This window comes from Saccopteryx bilineata, chromosome 1 (genome assembly GCF_036850765.1).
Source record: "Saccopteryx bilineata isolate mSacBil1 chromosome 1, mSacBil1_pri_phased_curated, whole genome shotgun sequence".
Lineage (NCBI taxonomy): Eukaryota > Metazoa > Chordata > Mammalia > Chiroptera > Emballonuridae > Saccopteryx > Saccopteryx bilineata.
In genome coordinates, this window is record NC_089490.1 from 151,092,198 (window position 1) to 151,111,479 (window position 19,282).

A 19,282-nucleotide genomic window follows, 5' to 3' on the forward strand; every position below is an offset into this window, starting at 1 on the left:
CAACTCTTTTTTAAATTAATTAATAGAGTGATTTAACATTTGTATACCTTACAAAGCGGGCACCACAATAAATCTAGTAACCTTCCGCTACTGTACACAGTGATTACAATACTATTGACTGTGTTCCCTATGCTGTACTTCACATACCCATGACTTATTTTATAACTGAAAGTGTGTACTTCTAAATCCCTTTTCCATTTTCTCCCCAAACCCCACTCTTCAATTTGTCCTCTGTATCTATATGCATTTCTTTCTGTTTTGTTTTGTTTGTTGAATTAGTTTGTTTTTTAAATCCTCCATATAAATGAAATCATGTGGTGTTTGTCCTTCTCTGTCCAACTTAATTTCATGCAACATGGACCCTCTAGGTCCATTCATGTAGTCACAAATAATAAGATTTCTTTCTTTCTTTATGACTAATATTCCATTGCATCTATATTAAATCCTCTTTATCAATTTATTTATTAGTGGACACCTAGGTTGTTTTCATTTCTTGGCTATTCAAATCATCTTTCAATGAACATAAGAGCACATATATATTTTTTCAAATTTGTGGGGGGTTGTTTTTTTTGGATGAATACCCAGAATTGGAATTGCTAGGTTATACTGTAGTAGAAGTTTTAACTTTTTAAGGCATCTCAGGCATACTCTTTTCCAAAGTGGCTGCACCAGTTTACAATCTTACCACCAAGCACAACAGTTCCCTTTTCTGGACATTCTTGCCAACACTTGTTATTTATTGTCCTTTTCATGACAGCCATTCTGATATCTCATTGTGGGGTGTGTTTGTTTGTTTGTTTGTTTGGGGTTTTTTTGTATTTTTTTGAAGTGAGAAGTGGGGAGGCAGAAAAATAGACTCTCACACATGCACCCGACCAGGATCCATCTGGCAAGCCCACTAAGGGGCGATGCTTTGCCCACCTGGGGCGTTGCTCTGCTGCAACTGGAGCCATTCTAGTGCCTGAGGTGGAGGCCATGAAGCCATCTTCAGTGCCCAGGCCAACCTTGCTCCAATGGAGCATTGCTGTGAGAGGGAAAGAGAGATAGAGAGAAAGGAGAGGGGGAAGGATGGAGAAGCAGATGGGTGCCTCTCCTGTGTGTCCTGGCAGAAATCAAACCCAGGACTTCCACATGTCAGGCTGATGCTCTACCGCTGAGCCAACCGGCCAGGGCCTCATTGTAGTTTTGACTTGCATTTCCTTGATGTTGAGTATCTTTTCATGTGTTCATTGGCAATCTATATGTCCTCTAGAGAAACATCTCTTCAGGTCCTCTGCCCATTTTTCAATAGACTTTTTTTATGTTGAGTTGTTATCAGTGATTTATAGATTTTGCATATTAACTCTTATAAGATAAATCATTTGCAAATGTCTTCTGCCATTCAGTAGGTTAAATTTTTGTGTTGTTACTGGTTTCCTTTGCTATTCAAAATAAGCCATTCTTTTTTTTCTTTGCAAGAGAAAGAGAGTGTCACAGACAGGGACAGACAGATAGGAAGGAAGAGACATGAGAAGTATCAACTCATAGTTGCAGCACCTTAGTTGTTCATTGATTGCTTCTCATATGTACATTGACCAGGGGACTTCAGCTGAGCCAGTGACCCATTGCTCAAGCCAGTGACCTTTGGGCTCAAGCCAGTGACTATGGGGTCAGGTCTATGATAACTATGCTCAAGTTGGCAACCCTGAGCTCAAGCCAGATGAGCCCATGCTCAAGTCGGTGACTTCAGGGTTTTGAACCTGGGTCCTCAGTCTACCAGGCCTGACCCTCTATCTACTACACCACCACATGGTCAGGCAAACTAAGCAATTCTTGATTGCTATTTTTTTTTAGTTACAAGTTTTGTTTTTTTGTTTGTTTGTTTGTTTGTTTTTTGTATTTTTCCGAAGCTGGAAACGGGGAGATAGTCAGACAGACTCCCACATGCACCTGACTGGGATCCACCCGGCACGCCCACCAGGGAGCGACGCTCTGCCCACCAGGGGGCGACGCTCTGCCCATCCGGGGTGTCGCTCTGTTGCAACCAGAGCCACTCTAGCGCCTGAGGCAGAGGCCATAGAGCCATCCCCAGCGCCTGGGCCATCTTTGCTCCAATGGAGCCTCGGCTGCGAGAGGGGAAGAGAGAGACAGAGAGGAAGGAGAGGGGGAGGGGTGGAGAAGCAGATGGTCGCCTCTCCTGTGTGCCCTGGCTGGGAATCGAACCCAGGACTTCTGCACGCCAGGCTGACGCTCTACCACTGAGTCAACTGGCCAGGACTAGTTACAAGTTTTAACTATTATAACATCTGTCCAGAGTTCAGCTGAGCTGGAGTAAGAGCACTGAGCTGCCAAGAGTTGGAATATTCGATTAAAATAACAAGCCAAACGATGAAAATAATCAAGCCCTTAACCACTTACTTTGATAGTATAAGCAAGAGGTAAAACTGAAGACAGTACTAACTCCTCTCTGTTCTATTTTCTCCATGGATTGTCATGTAGTTTGCGGACCAAGGGGATTAGCATAGATGTGAGGGTGGTCTCACTGTAGTGAGGACCTTGAACAAAAAGCTCTTCATATTTTTGGGGCTCAAGAGTCAGGAAGATGGGGAGAGGGAAGGCTAAGAGTGAAAAAATACAGAATCAAAATGGGAAAAAGTATCATAAAGTTTTCTCTCTCTGCCCCCTGATAAATCAAGAGAGCACAACAGAGTCACAGCAGAAATACTCCAGAAAAGGAGACTGAGGAATGAATACTCTGGACTGGGAATGCAAATATGCCTAAGAGCAAAGCTGATTAAGAAGAGCCAAAGTCCTTGTTGGCCACACTCTTGAGTGACTGCAACATATTGGCTGTTCACCAAATCTGGTGGAGGGAGGACAGATGTCCTCTTTTATTTTATCTTTTTCCTTAAGGGGAGAAGCAGAGAGGCAGAGAGACAGACTCCTGTATGTGCCCCAACTGGGATCCACCTGGCAAGCCTACTAGGGGGTGATGCTCTGCCCATCTGGGGCCATTGCTCCATTGCTTGGTAACTGAGCTATTTTAGCTCCTGAGGCAGAGACCAGGGAGTCATCCTCAGTGCCCGGGACAACTGGCTCCAACCAAGCCACAGCTGCGAGAGGGGAGAAGAAGAGAGAGAGAGAGAAGGGGAAGGGTGGAGAAGCGGATGGTTGCTTCTCTTGTGTGCCCTGACCAGGAATCAAACCCAGTACATTCACACACTGAGCCGACACTCTACCACTGAGCCAAACAGCCGGGGTCCAGATAGTCTCTTTGTAGCTAATATCCTTGAAGTAATGTCTTGTGGTTGGGTCTGAAAAATCACACATAGGTTTTTAACCAGGAGTCAGATTTCTCAATAACTGCAATAATATTGTGATATTAAATTTAACTTACATATAAATATTTAAAATAAGTGAAGGTATAAAAAGAATGATAAAAATTTTACAGGTTCTAAGGACACAGTTTTGCAAAAGTTCTTCTGCTTGAGACCAACCAAATCAACAAAAAGCTTTTCATTACTTATGCCCATGGTTGAGAGTTTGATTGAATTATTCTTTAATTAAACCTTTAAATCTTTAAATGCCAAATATTACTTAAATCCCTCTCAGAGACAAATGAGGATATTGCTGAGCCAGTGTCCAGTAAGAATGTTCCTCAGGGACTCATACTCCAAGGGGATGGAAGAGTAACACCTCTATTCCCTTCTCCTCCAGGGAGTGGTGGGGCAAGGGCATTGACTCAGGGTGAATATGGAGGCACCACGTGGCCCATCGGGAGCCCCAAATCTCTTAGGACTGCGATCAGCCTGAGTAGCATTAGCATCCTCTCTGTTTCCTTCAAAGCTGTCTCTTTTGGGTCACTGCTCCTCACCTTGGGGGTCAGAAGATGGATTGTTTAAGGAGGAACATAAACTAGGTTTGATATAGGTTTCTCGGACTTCTTGTCATTCTTTTCTGAGAAAGTTGCTTGTTTTTTCTTGAGAATTTATTAACTGAACAGTTTTATTTTTTCAACTTAGTAATATATATGATTAGTATCTAATTAATTTATCAGGAATAAATGCCACAGAGTAGTTCTCTATACATGTTCTCTAACCCCAGTGTGAAGGATCGCTCTAATTCAGACCATCCTGAATCCTTCACTCACAGGGAGGACACACACAGACTTGGATAACATAGGCCACTTTTGCTATGTAGGGTAAGGGTTCATGCTCCTTGGCTAAGACGAGATTCTTAGAGAAATGCCCCAGCAGATTGCCCCTGCAGGGTACGGCTATTCTTGCCCCTGTGCCACTTAGCTCTTCCATTACAAATAAACAGAAAAAAGAATTCACGCAATGAGATTGGAGTTAAAAAATATTAAAATAAAATAATGATCTAATCTTCCTAGTTGTCTTCCTGTTCAAATATACTCTTAAGAAGCTTTAAAGAAATGTAAGATGTGGAAAGTATGGTGGACAGGAGAGTAGTAAGCAGAAATAAATAGTTCAGCAAAAAAAATAAACTTAAAAAACAGACATTAAAGCAAAATAATAAAGAAACTTGATAGACAAAGTCAACAATTTAGGGGAGGGACTATGTCATACAAATACCACCAATTTAGGGCATTGACAAATAAGATCAATGTAAGATTTCCCTAATTAAATGTATGAGACAAAGAGCTGACTGAACTACATACACAATTATGCATTCTATTCTGACCCAGCTCCATTTATGATAACATCAGATATGCCCGTGGAAACGGCCAGACCTCCCGAGCTCCTACAATGAAGACCAAGCCTGCAGAGAGGACCCTCACCATCTCTACAGGTGCCCCTGAGGCTGCATCCCAGGGCACCACTCGCCTGGACACACCAACCACAGCCTCCTTCTCAGCGACTCCCCTCAGCTGTCACTCCAAGTTTCACACATGCAGAGGTGACAGCTCTCATGAGCATAGGTCCTGAGGATGTCTCAAGGACAAGTCCTTCTTTGCTGGAGCAAAGCAGGTTTTCCTCCCAGGAATCTGTTCCAGACACAAAAATCACTTCCTCCAGTTTCTCCCACAAAACCAGAGAGTGGCCCCACCTCCCATTCTCCTGGACCTCACTCCCAGCTCCTGGTCTGCTGACTGCCCAACACATGTTGGGCACAAGCTTGGGGCCCTAAAGCCCAGTCACCTCCAACTGTGAGGGACAGCATAGTAGTCAACACACCTGCCACCTCTGAAGCCTCTACAGAGAGAGGGACAACTTCCCTTGCCACCAACAGAGCTGTAAGCAATGTGGGGACCACCAGCTGGGGCAAGAAAACACATCCCTTTGTCCCCTCTGGCAAAGGGCCATCCAGAGTCTCTTCTCCAGTAGATCCCTCTTCCATCCAAAGGGAAACTACAATTTCTACACCAGTGCCTGGCTCTTCTGACACTACAGGATTTGAGACAGAGTCAACATCCTCCACAACCCACGGAATGAGGGACCTCAGCATGTCCCAACCACTGGGCTCAGGCATGGAGACAATAACCGGCTCTTCCAAAATGCCCCCCGAGGGTGCGGACAGCATCCCAAAGACTGAGGACAGCATCTCAAGCAGGACATCCGATTCAGTCCCTGCTTTCTCCAAGGTAACGTCAGAAACAACCACGGCCAGGTTCCCTACCTCTTCCACCCAAACAGAGCCTGCAGAGAGGACCCTCACCATGCCTACAGGTTGCCCAGGGGTTACATTACAGGACACCATTTCCCTGGACACGTCACCCACGGCCTCCCTGCCAACGACAACCTTGGCTGTCATTCCAAGTGTCACCCACACAGAGGTGACAGCTCTCAGGAGCACAGGTCCCAAGGATGTGTCAAAGACAAGTTCTTTCTTGGTGAAGGAAAGAGGCTCTCTCTCGCGGGAGTCTATTCCGGCCACAACATCTCCTCCTTCAGTTTCTCCCACAAAATCAGAGAGTCACCCCACCTCCCCTTCTCCCATCACCTCCCTTCGGGCTCCTGGCCTGCTGACTGCCACACAAATGTAGGGAACAAGCTGGGGTTCTTGGACCCAGTCAACTCCAACTGTGAGAGACAGCAGGGTACTTGGCACACCGGCCACTTCAGAAGTCTCCACAGACAGAGGAGCAACTTTTCTTTCCAACAACACAGCTGTGACCAATGTGCAAACTACCAGCTCCGGACATGAAACACATTCCTCTTTCCCTCCTGGCACAGGGCCATCCAGAATCTATTCTCCAGTGGTTTCCTCTTCCACTGAAAGGGAAACCACCATTTTCAAACCAGTGCCAAGCTCTTCTGACACTACAGGATTTGAGATAGAGTCAGCATCCACCAAGACTTCTGAAATGAGGTCCTCTCACCCAATGGACTCAGCCACGGAGACAATCACCAGGTCTTCCGAAGTGCCTCCAGAAGGTGCCACTAATGTCCCGAGGATGGAAGACAGCTCCTCGAGCCGGACATCCTATTCTGTCCCAGCATTCTCCAGAGAAACACCAGACATGCCCACAGCAATGGCCAGGCTCCCTACCTCTTCCACCAAGACAGAGACGACCTTCACCACTCCTACAGGTCCCCCCAAGGTGGCATCACAGGGCACCACAATTCTGGACACGTTACCCTTGGCCTCTCTGCCAACGATAACCTTGGCAGTCACTTCAAGTGTCACCCACCCAGAGGTGACAACTCTCATGAACATAGGTTCTAAAGATGTGTCAATGACAAGTCCTCTCTTGTTGAAGCAAAGCAGCTCTTCCTCACTGGAGTCCCTTCCAGCCACAATCTCACCTCCTTCAGTTTCTTCAAGAATACCAGAGAGTGGCCCCACCTCCCCTTCTCTCTGGACTTCACTTCTGACCCCTGGCCTGCTGACTGCTTCACACTTGTTGGGCACAAGCTTGGGTCCTGGAGTCCAGTCATCTCCTATTGTGAGGGACAGCATGGCAGTTGACACACTAGCAACTTCTAAAACCTCTACAGACACAGGGGCAACTCCCCTTGACAAGAACAAGGCTGTGACCAACTTGGGAACCATCAGTTCAGAACAGGAAACATATTCCTCTGTCCCCACTGGCACGGGGCCGTTCAGAATCTCTTCACCAGTGGTTCCTTCTTCCATCCAAAGGAAAACCACCATTTCCAAACCAGTGCTTGGCTCTTCTGACACTATAGGGTCTGAGACTGAGTCAGCATCCTCCACGAAGCCCAGACCGAGAGAGGTCAGCACCTCCCAACCGTTGGACTCAGCCAGAGAGACAATCACCAGATCTTCCGAAGTGCCCCATGAGGGTGCAACTGATGTCCTTAGGAAGGAGGATAGCACCAACTGGACGTTCGATTCGGGCCCTGTTTTATCCACAGTGAAACCAGATATGCCCACGGCAACACCCAGGCTTCCTACCTCCTTCAACAGGAATGAGCCTTCGGAGAGGACCCTCACCATGCCTACAGGTTCCCCCAGGGTTACATCCCAAAGCACCCCTCCACTGGACATGTCAAACACGGCTTTCAGGCCAGCGACTCCCTCAGCTGTCACTCCAAATTTTACCCACACAGAGGTGACAACTCTCATGAGCAGAGGTCCTGAGGGTGTGTCAAGGACAAGTTTATCCTTGGGGGAGCAAAGCAGCTCTTCTGCACTGAACTCCATTCCAGACATAACCTCATCTCCTCCAGTTTCTCGCACAGAACCAGAGAGTGGCCCCACCTCCTCTTCTCCCGTGACCTCACATCTGGACCTGGGCCTGCTGACGTCCGCAAACATGTTGGGCACAAGCTTGAGTCCTGGAGTCCAATCACCTCCAACTCTAACAAACACCATAGTAGTCGACACACCGGCCACTACTGAAGCCTTCACAGAGAGAGGGGGAACTTCCCTTGTGACCAACACAGCTGTGACCAATGTGGGAACCACCAGCTCTGGACAGGAAACATATTCCTCTGTCCCCGTTGGCACAAGGCCATTCAGAATCTCTTCACCAGTGGTTCCCTATACCATCCCAATGGAAACCACTGTTTCCAAACCAGTGCCTGGCTCTTCTGACACTACAGGGTTTGATTCTGAGTCAGCATCCACAGCGACCTCTGGACCGAGGGAGATCGGCACCTCCCCACCGTTGGACTCAGCCACAGAGATAATCACCACCTCTTCTGAAATGCCCCATGAGGGTGAAACTGACGTCCCTAGGACGGAGTTCAGCTCCTTCAGCCGGACGTCCTTTTCACGTCCTGCTTTCTCCACAGTGACACTAGACATGCCCACAGCAACGGCCAGGCTCCCTACCTCCTTCAACAGGAATGAGCCTGGGGAGAAAACCCTCACCACACCTGCAGGTTCCCCCGGGGTTACATCCCAGGGCACCACTCACCTGGACATGTCACCGGTGGCCTCACAGACAGCCACTCTCTCGGCTGCCACTCCATATTTTACACAAGCAGAGGTGACAACTCTCATGAGCAGAGACCCTGACGATGTATCAAGGACAAGTCCTTTTTTGGTGGAGCAAAGCAGCTCTTCCTCCCTGGAGTCCATTCCAGCCACAAACTCACCTTCTCCAGGTAATCCTACAAAACCAGAGAGTGGTCTCACCTCCCCTTCTCCCATGACATCACTTAAGGCCCCTGGACTACTGACCACCACACACATGATGAGCACAAGGTCAGGTCCCGCAGCCCAGTCACCTCCAAATGTGAGGGACAGCATTGGCAGTCAACACACCGGCCACTTCTGAAGTCTCCACAGAGGGAGCGGCAACTTCCCTTGTGACCAACAAAGCTGTAAGCAATATGGGAGCCACTAGCTCTGTGCAGGAGACACATTTTTCTGTCCCCGCTGGTACAAGGCCATTCAGAGTCTCTTCTCCAGGAGTTACTTCTTCCATCCAAATGAAAACTACCATTTTCATACCCGTGCCTAGCTCTTCTGACACTACAGGATTTGAGACAGAGTCAGCATCCGCCAAGACAACCGGACCGAGGGAGCCCAGCACCAGCCAGCCGTTGGGCTCAGCCACGAAGTCAATCACCAGCTCCTCTGAAGTGCCCCCTGAGGATGACACTGATATCCCCGGGACGGAGGACAGCTCCTTCAGTCGGTTGCTCTCTTCAGGCCCAGTTTTCTCCACGGTGACAACAGACATGCCCACAGCAATGGCCAGACTCCCTAAATCTCCCACCAGAAAACAGCCTGCGGAGAGGACCCTCACCACCCCCACAGGAACTCCTGGGGCTACAGCACAGGACATCTTTTCCCTGGACACGTCACACACGGCCTCCATTCCAACAACAAACATGGCTGTTCCTCCAAATATCAACCACACAGAGATGACCACTCTCACGGGCACAGGTCCTGAGGATGTGTCAAGGGAAAGTCCTTTCTTGGTGGAGGAAAACAGTTCTTCTTCACTGAACTTCGTTCCGGACACAACCTCACCTCCTCCAGTTTCTCCCACAAAACCAGACAGTGGCCCCACCTCCCCTTCCTCCATGACCTCATATCTGGCCCCAATCCTGATGACTGCCACGTACAAGTTGGACACCAGCATGATTCCTGGAGGTGAGTCACGTCCTGCTGTGAGGGACAGCATGGTAGTAGACACACAGGCCACTTCTGAGACCGCCACAGTCAAAGAGGCATCTCCTTCTGCCACCAACACAGCCGTGACCCATGTGGGAGCCGTAACCTCTGGACAGGAAACACATTACTCTGTCCGTCCTGGCACAGGACCATCTCATGTCTCTTCTCCAGTGGTTCCATCTTCCATCCAAATGAAAACCACCATTTCCACTCAAGCGCCTGGCACTTCTGACCTTACAGGATCTGAGACAGAGTCAGCATCGGCCACAGCAACCAGACCAAGGAAGACCGGCACCTCCCAAACATTCAACTCAGCCACAGAGACAATCAATGACTCTTCTGGAATCTACTCTGAGGGTACGGTTAATGTCGCCAGGCCAGAAGATACGTCCTCCAGCAGGACGATTTATTCAGGCCCTGCTTTTTCCACGATGACATCAGACATGCCCAAGAAAATGGCCTCACTACCTACGTCTTCCACCAGGAAAGAACTAGCAGAGAGGACTCTCACCATGACTACAGGCTCCTTTGCAGGGACCTCAAGGGGCACCCCTCTGCTGGACACATCAAGCACGGCCTCTCCCCCAGTTAATCCCTCGGCTGTCACTCCAAGATTTACTCACGCAGAAGTGACAACTCTCATGAGCAGAAGTCCTGAGGACGTGTCAAGAACAAGTTCTCTCTTGGTGAAGCAAAGCAGCTCTTCCTCACTGGAGTCCCTTCCAGCCACAATCTCACCTCCTTCTGTTTCTCCAAGAATACCAGAGAATGGCCCACCTCCCCTTCTCTCTGGACCTCACTTCCGGCCACTGGCCTGCTGACTGCTTCACACTTGTTGGGCACAAGCTTGGGTCCTGGAGTCCAGTCATCTCCTATTGTGAGGGACAACATGGCAGTTGACACACTGGCCACTTCTGAAACCTCTACAGACACAGGGGCAACTCCCCTTGACAAGAACAAGGCTGTGACCAACTTGGGAACCATCAGTTCAGAACAGGAAACATATTCCTCTGTCCCCGCTGGCACAGGGCCATTCAGAATCTCTTCACCAGTGGTTCCTTCTTCTATCCAAAGGAAAACCACTGTTTCCCTACCAGTGCCTGGCTCCTCTGACACTACAGGGTTGAAACAGAGTCAGCATCGTCTTTGACCCCCTGGAAAAGAGGGCAAACAAGCACCTCCCAGCCTATGCGCTCAGCCACGGAGACAATCACCAGCTCTTTCCCAAGTGCCCCCTGAGGGTGAGTGACTGACATCCCCAGGATGGAGAATACCTCCTCAAGGAGCCAATGTTTTATTCAGGATCGTCTTTCTCCATGATGACACCAGACACACCCAAGCCAACAGCCAGGCTCCTTACCTCATCCACAAGGTCAGAACCTGCAGAGAGGACCTTCACCTTGCCTACAGTTTCTCCTCAGGCTACATCACGAAACACCCCCTCCCTTGTACTCTCACCACAACCTTCTTCTGGTTACTACTCCCTCGGCTGTCACTCCAACTTTAACCCATGCAGAGAGTGGACATCTCTTGTGAGCACAGGTCCTGAGTATGTGTCAAGGACAAGACCTTTCTTGGAGCAGGAAAGCAATTCTTCTTCGCCAAGTTTTGTTCTGGACACAACCTTCAACTTCTCTCAGTTTTTTCACATCAAAACCGAAGAGTGGCTCCACCTCTTCTTCTCGCCGTGACCTTCCATTACGTCCAGGCCGGTGACAGCCCCACACCACGAGTTGGGCACACCCTTAGGGTTCTGAGGTCCAGTCACTAACTACAGTGAAGGGAAACCATGACGTTCTACACATGCAGCCACTTCTGAAGCTCCCAACGAAACGGGGGCAACTCGTTTTGGCCTACAAGCACAGCTTTGTCCTATGGTGGGAGGCAAACAGCTTCTACGAAATAAATCACATTCTCAGTCATTCTTTGGCACTGGGCCATCCAGTCAGTTTTACTCTCCAAGAGTTCGCCTCTTCCATCCAAAGGAAAATCACACATTTCCACACCAGAACGCTGGCTCCTCTGACACTACAGGTTCTGAGACAGAGTCAGCATCATCCAATGAACCCCAAACTGAAGAACAACCAACAACCCCGCCCGCCTCTGGGCTCGGACATGGAGACAATCACTATCCTCTTCTGAAGTGCCCCATGAGGATGCGACCGACAACCCCAAGGTGGAGGAAACTTCCTCCAGAAAGACGTTTTATTCCAGGTCCTGCTACATTCGTGGGTGACACAAGACATGCCCATGCAACGGCCAGGCTTCCTACTCATCCACCAGGACAGAGCTGGTGGAGAGGACCTCTCATCACACCTTCTGGTCCCACTGGGGCTGCATCTCAGAGCACCACTTTCCTACACACTTTACGCATGGCCTCCTTGAAAGCGACAACCTTTGCTATCAATCCTAGTTTAATACCCACGCAGAGGAGACAACTCTCATGAGCATGAGGTCCCCATGATGTATCATGGACAAGTCCTTCCTTGGTGGAGCAAAGTAGCTCTTCATCCTTGGAGTCTATTCAGACCACAAGTTCACCTCCTTCAATTACTCCAGGAAAATCCACGAGAGTGGCCCCACCTCCCCTTCCCTCTGGACCTCAATTGCAGCACCAGGCTTGCTGTGACCTCCTCACAACATATTGGGCACTAAGCTCAAGTTCTTTGCAGCCCAGTCCACCGCCAGGGGGGGGGGGTTGAGTGGACAGCGTGGGTAGTTGACACACCGGGCACTTCCGTAGTATTTACTCAGAGGAGGGCCAACGACCTTGTGACAAACAGAGCTAGTAAGCAATGATGGACCAGCACCAGCTTCGGGCAGGCAACATATTTTTTCAAATCCTGGCTTGGGTAGGTCTTCTAGTGACTCTTCTTCAGTGGGGTACCTTCTTCATCCCAAAGTGTAACCGACAATTTCCAACACCAGTGGCGTGGCTCTTCTGGACACTACAGGACCTTGAAAACAGAGTCAGTATCTTCCATGACCCCCAGGACCTGAGGGAGACCAGCTCCTCCCAGCTGTTGGGATCGGCAACAGAAAAAATCACCAGCTCCTCGGAAGTGTCCCCTGAGAAAGCGACCAACATCCCCAGGAATGAGAACAGCTCCTCAAGCAGGATGTTCTATTCAGGTCCTGTTCCCTTCACTGTGACACAGGACATGCCCAAGGCAACGGCCAGGCTCACTACCTCTTCGCCCAGGACAGAACCTACAGAGAGGAGTGTCACCACGCCTTCAGGTCCCTCTGGGGCTGCATCAAATGTCACCGGTCATTTGGACACATCAACCTTGGCCTCCCTCCCACTTACTTCCCCGGCTGACACTCCAAGTTTTACCCACACAGAGGAGACAACTCTCATGAGCAGAGGTCCTGAGGATTTGTCTAGGACAAATTCTTCCTTGGTGGTGCAAAGCAGCTCACAGGAATCTGTTCTGGCAGCAAACTTACCTCCTCCAGTTTCTCCAGCAAACCCAGAAAGCAGCCCCACCTCCCATGCTCCCATCACCCTGCACTTCTGGCCTCCTCACTGCTGACCGCCTCTCAACCTCTTGGACACAAGCTTGGGTTCTTGGGCCCAGTCACATCCAACTGTGAGGGACACGACTGTCATTGACACACAGGATACTTCTGAACCCTCCAAAGACACAGGAGCAACTTTTTTTCCCACCTACACAGCTGTGGCCAATGTGGGAACCATCAGCTCTAGACACAAAACACATTCCTCTTTCCCTCCTGGCACAGGACCATCCACAGTCTCTTCACCAGTGGTTCCCTCTAACATCCAAATGGAAACCACCATTTCCACACCAGTGCCAAGCTCTTCTGACACTACAGGATTTGAGACAGAGTCAGCATCCTCCACAACTACTGGAATGAGGGAGACCAGTATGTCCCAATCATTGGGCACCAAAGAGACAATCACCAGCTTCTACATAGTATCCCCCGAGGGTGGGACCGACATCCCCGGAATTGAGAACAGCTCCTCGAAAAGGACATCCTTTTCAGTCCCGGCTTCCTCCACAGTGACACCAGACATGCCCAAGGCAGCAGCCACGCTCCCTACCTCTTCCACCAGGACAGAGCCGGTGGATAGGCCTTGCACCATGCCTACAGGTCCCTTTACACCGACCTCAAGGGGCACCCCTATGCTGGACCCATCAACCACGGCCTCATTCCCGGCTACTCCTTCAGCTGTCACTCCAACTTTAACCCACACAGAAGTGACATCTTTCATGAACACAGGTGCTAAGTATGTGTCAAGGACAAGTCCTTCTTTGGTGGAGCAAAGCAGCTCTTCCTCCTCGGAGTACATTCTGGACACAAATTCACCTCCTTTAGTGTCACCCACAAAACCACAGAGTGCCCCCACCTCCCATTCTCCTTGGACCTCACTTCTGGCCCAGGACCAGCTGACTGCCTCACACATTTTCCGCACAAGCTCAGGTCTTACAACCCAGTCACCACCAACTGTGAGTGACAGCATGGTAGTTTACACACCAGCCACTTCTGAAGCTTTCACAGAGAGAGGAGCAACTCTCCTTGTGACCAACAGAGCTGTAACTAATGTGGGGGCCACCGGCTCCGGGCAGAAAACATATTTTTCGGTCCCTGCTGGAAGGTCTTCCAGTGTCTCTTCTCTGGGGGTGCCCTCTTTCATCCAAACGGCAACTACCATTTCCACACCAGTGACAGGCTCTTCTGACTCTGCAAGATTTGTAACAGATTCAGCATCATCCATGACCCCCGAACCGAGGGAGCCCAGCACCCCCCCGCCATTGGGCTCAGCCACAGAGAAAATCACCGGCTCTTCTGAAGTGCCCCCCGAGAAAGCGACCAACATCCCTGGGACTGAGAACAGCTCCTCAAGCAGGATGTTTTATTCAGGCCCTGCTTTTTCCACTGTGACACAAGACATGCCCAAAACAATGGCCAGTCTTTCTACTTCTTCCACCAGGACGGAGCCCACAGAGAGGACTGTCACCACCCCTACAGGTCTCCCTGGGGTTACATCACAGATCACCGCTCAGCTGGACACATCAGCCATGGCCTCCCTCCCACTTACTTTCTTGGCTGTAACTCCAAGTTTCACCCACGCAGAGGAGACGACTCTCATGAGAAGAGGTTCTGAGGATTTGTCTAGGACAAATTCTTCCTTGGTGGTGCAAAGCAGCTCTTCCTCGCAGGAATCCGTTCTGGCAACAAACTTACCTCCTCCAGTTTCTCTGACAAATCCAGAAAGTGGCCCCACCTCCCATGCTCCCATCACCTCACTTCTGGCTCCTCACCAGCTGACTGCCACAGACATGTTGGGCACAAGCCTGAGTTCTTGGGCCCAGTCACCTCCAACAGTGAGGGACACCACTGTCGTTGACACACCGGACACTTCTGAACCCTCCGTAGACACAGGCACTACTTTTTTTGCCACCAGCACAGCTTTGACCAATGTGGGAACCACAAGCTCTAGACATGAAACACATTCGTCTTTCCCTCCTGGCACAGGACCATCCCCAGTCTCTTCACCAGTGGTTCCCTCTAACATCCAAATGGAAGCAACTGTTTCCACACTAGTACCCAGTTCTTCTGACACTACAGGATTTGAGACAGAGTCAGCATCCTCTATGACTGCCGGAATGAGGGAGACCAGCACCAGCCAGCCCTTGGGCTCAGCCAAGGAGACAATCACCAGCTCTTCCAAAGTGCTCTCTGAGGGCGTGACCAACATCCCCAGGATGGAGGACAGCTCCATCAGGACGTCTCTTTCAAGACCTGCTTTCTCCACGGTGACATCAGAAATTCCAACAGCAATGGCCTGGCTTCCTACCTCTTTCTCCAGGACAGAGCCTGTGGAGAGGGCCCTCACTGCACCTACTGGTCATTCCAGGATTGAATCACAGGACACCACTCCCCTAGACACATCAGCTATTAACTACGGGCCAGTGACTCCCTCAGCTGTCATTTCAAGTGTCACCGAAACAGAGGTGACATCTTTCATGAGCCGAAGTCCTGAGTATGTGTCAAGGACAAGTCCTCTCTCGGTGAAGCAAAGCAGCTCTTCCTCACTGGAGTCTCTTCCAGCCACAATCTCACCTCCTTCAGTTTCTCCAAGAATACCAGAGAGTGGCTCCTCCTCCCCTTCTCCCATCACCTCACTTCCGGCCACTGGCCACCTGACCGCTTCATACTTGTTGGACTCAAGCTTGGGTCCTGGAGCACTGTCACCTCCTACTGTGAGGGACAGCACGGCAGTCGACACACCAGCCACTTCTGAAACATCTACAGACACAGGGGCAACAACTCTTGCCAAGAATAAGGCTGTGACCAATGTGGGAACCAGCAGCTCTGGACAGGAAACATATTCCTCTGTCCCCACTGGCACAGGGCCATTCAGAATCTCTTCACCAGTGGTTCCCTCTTCTATCCAAAGGGAAACCACCGTTTCCCCAACAGTGCCTGGCTCCTCTGACACTACAGGGTTTGAAACAGAGTCAGCATTGACCTCAACCTCTGGGCAGAGGGAAACAAGCACCTCCCAGCCTATGCGCTCAGCCACGGAGACAATCACCAGCTCTTCCCAAGTGCCCCCTGAGGGTGTGACTGACATCCCCAGAATGGAGAAAAGCTCTTCAAGGAGCAAGTTTTATTCAGGCTCTGCTTTCTCTACGATGACACCAGACTTGCCCAAGCCAACGGCCAGGCTCCCTACCTCATCCACAAGGTCAGAACCTGCAGAGAGGACCCTCACCATGCCTACAGGTTCCCCTGGGGCTACATCACGGAACACCCCTCCCTTGGACTCATCAACCACGGCCTCCTCCCTGTCTACTCCCTTGGGTGTCACTCCAACTTTAACCCACGCAGAAGCGACATCTTTCATGAGCACAGGTCCTGAGACTGTGTCAAGTACAAGTCCTTCTTTGTTGGAGCAGAGCAGCTCTTCCTCGCAGGAATCCATTTTGGCCACATCCTCACCTCCTACAGTTTCTCCAAGAAAACCAGAGTGTGGCTCCACCTCCTCTTCTCCTGTCACCTCACTTTGGGCTCCTGGCCTGCTGACTGCCACACATATGTTGGGCACAAGCTTGGGTTCTTTGGCCCAGTCACCTCCAACAGTGAGGAACACCAGGGTAGTTGACACACCAGCTATTTCTGAAGTCTCCACAGACACAGGAGCAACTCCTTTTGCTACCAACAGAGTTGGGACCAACGTGGGGACCATCAGATCTGAACATAACACATATTCCTCTTTCCCTCTTGACTCAGGGCCATCCGGAGTCTCCTTTTCAGTGGTTCTACCTTCCATCCAAATGAAAACCTCCATTTCCACACCAGTGCCAGGCTCCTCTGACACTACAGGATTTGAGACAGAGTCAGCATCATCCACAGCTACCAGACCAAGCACCTTCCAACCATTGGGCTCAGCCATGGAAACAATCACTGACACCTCCAAAGTGCCCTCCAAGGGTGCTACCTACACCCCCAGGATTGAGGACAGCTCCTCTAGAAGGACATTCTTTTCAGTCCCCGCTTTCTCAACAGTGACACCAGAAATGACCTCAGCAACAACTGAGCTCTCTACTTCATCCACTATAAGAGAACCTGCAGAGAGGACCTTCACCACTCCTACAGGTCAGTTTGGGGCTACATCACAGGACACAACTGCCCTGAAAACGTCACCCATAACCTCCCATAGCAACTCCGTCGGCTTTCATTCCAAGTTTTCCACAAGCAGAGATGACAACTCTCATGAGCACAGGTCCTGAGGATGTGTTAATGACAAGTCCTTCTTTGGTGGAGCGAAGCAGCTCTTCCTCTTTGGAGTCCATTCTGGCCACAACCTCACCTCCTTCAGTTTCTCCCACAAAACTAGAGAGTGGCCTCACCTACTCTTCTTTCAGGACCTCACTTCCGGCCACTGGTCTGCTGACCACATCACACATCTTGGGCACAAGCTCAGGTCCTGCAGCCCAGTCACCTCCTACTTTGAGGAACAGCATGGGTGTTGATACACCGGCCACTTCTGAATCCTCCACAGAGAGAAGGGCAACTCCCCTTGTGACCAACAGAGCTGTAAGCAATGTGGGAACCACCGGCTTTGGGCAGAAAACATATTTTTCATTTTCTGTTAGTACAAAGCCATCGAGAATCTCTTCTCCAGTGGTTCCCTCTTTTATCCAAATGGAAACCACCACTTCCACACCAGTGACAGGCTCTTCTGACACTACAGGATTTGAGATGGAGTCAGCATCCTTCGTGTCCCCTGGAATGAGAGAGACCAGCACCTCCCAGCCTTTGGCCTCTGCCACGGAGACAATCACTGACTATTTTGAAATGCCCCTTGAGAAAGTGACCAACTTCCCTAAGACTGAGGAAAGCTCCTCCAGCAAGATGTCTTATTCAGGCCCTGCTACCTCCACTGTGACACCAGACATGCCCACGGCAACGGCCTGGCTCTCTACTTCCTCTACCAGGACAGAGCTTGCAAAGGGGACCCTCACCACGCCTATGGGTCAGCTTGAGGCTACATCACAGGACACCACTTTCCTGGACATATCGACCACAACCTCCCATCCAGCGACTTCCTCAGCTGTCACGCCAAGTTTTACCCATGTAGATGTGACAACTCTCATGAGCAAAGGTTCTGAGGATGTGTCAAAGACAAGTCCTTTCTTGGTAGAGGAAAGCAGCTCTCCTTCACTGAACCATGTTCTGGACACAATCTCACCTCCTTCAGTTTCTCCAAGAATACCAGAGAGTGGCTCCTCCTCCCCTTCTTCAGTCACCTCACTTCCGGCCACTGTCCAACTGACCGCTTCACACTTGTTGGGTACAAGCTTGGGTCCTGGAGCCCAGTCACCTCCTACTGTGAGGGACAGCACAGTAGTAGACACACCAGCCACTTCTGAAACATCTACAGACACAGGGGCAACAACTCTTGCCAAGAATAAGGCTGTGACCAATGTGGGAACCAGCAGCTCTGGACAGGAAATATATTCCTCTGTCCCCTCTGGCACAGGGCCATCCAGAATCTCTTCACCAGTGGTTCCCTCTTCTATCCAAAGGGAAACCACCGTTTCCCCAACAGTGCCTGGCTCCTCTGACACTACAGGGTTTGAAACAGAGTCAGCATTGACCTCGACCTCCGGACAGAGGGAAACAAGCACCTCCCAGCCTATGCGCTCAGCCACGGAGACAATCACCAGCTCTTCCCAAGTGCCCCCTGAGGGTGTGACTGACATCCCCAGAATGGAGAAAAGCTCTTCAAGGAGCAAGTTTTATTCAGGCCCTGCTTTCTCCACGATGACATCAGACATGCCCAAGCCAACGGCCAGGCTCTCTACCTCATCCACAAGGTCAGAACCTGCAGAGAGGACCCTCACCATGCCGACAGGTTCCCCTGGGGCTACATCATGGTTAGACTCATCAACCACGGCCTCGTTCCCGGCTACTCCTTCAGCTGTCACTCCAACTTTAACCCACACAGAAGTGACATCTTTCATGAGCACAGGTGCTAAGTATGTGTCAAGGACAAGTCCTTCTTTGGTGGAGCAAAGCAGCTCTTCCTCCTCGGAGTACATTCTGGACAAATTCACCTCCTTTAGTGTCACCCACAAAACCACAGAGTGCCCCCACCTCCCATTCTCCTTGGACCTCACTTCTGGCCCAGGACCAGCTGACTGCCTCACACATTTTCCGCACAAGCTCAGGTCTTACAGCCCAGTCACCACCAACTGTGAGTGACAGC

General features: G+C 50.3%; 1 protein-coding gene across 1 annotated transcript; it reads left to right on the forward strand.

Moving 5' to 3' along the window:
* The first annotated feature begins 13,325 nt into the window (after positions 1 to 13,325).
* On the forward strand, positions 13,326 to 19,278 carry LOC136319378 (mucin-16-like). The gene is made up of 2 exons (XM_066252658.1): positions 13,326 to 17,166; positions 17,231 to 19,278. Exons 1-2 carry the CDS (start codon positions 13,326 to 13,328, stop codon positions 19,276 to 19,278), a joined length of 5,889 nt encoding a protein of 1,962 aa, XP_066108755.1.
* Positions 19,279 to 19,282: the final 4 nt, after the last annotated feature.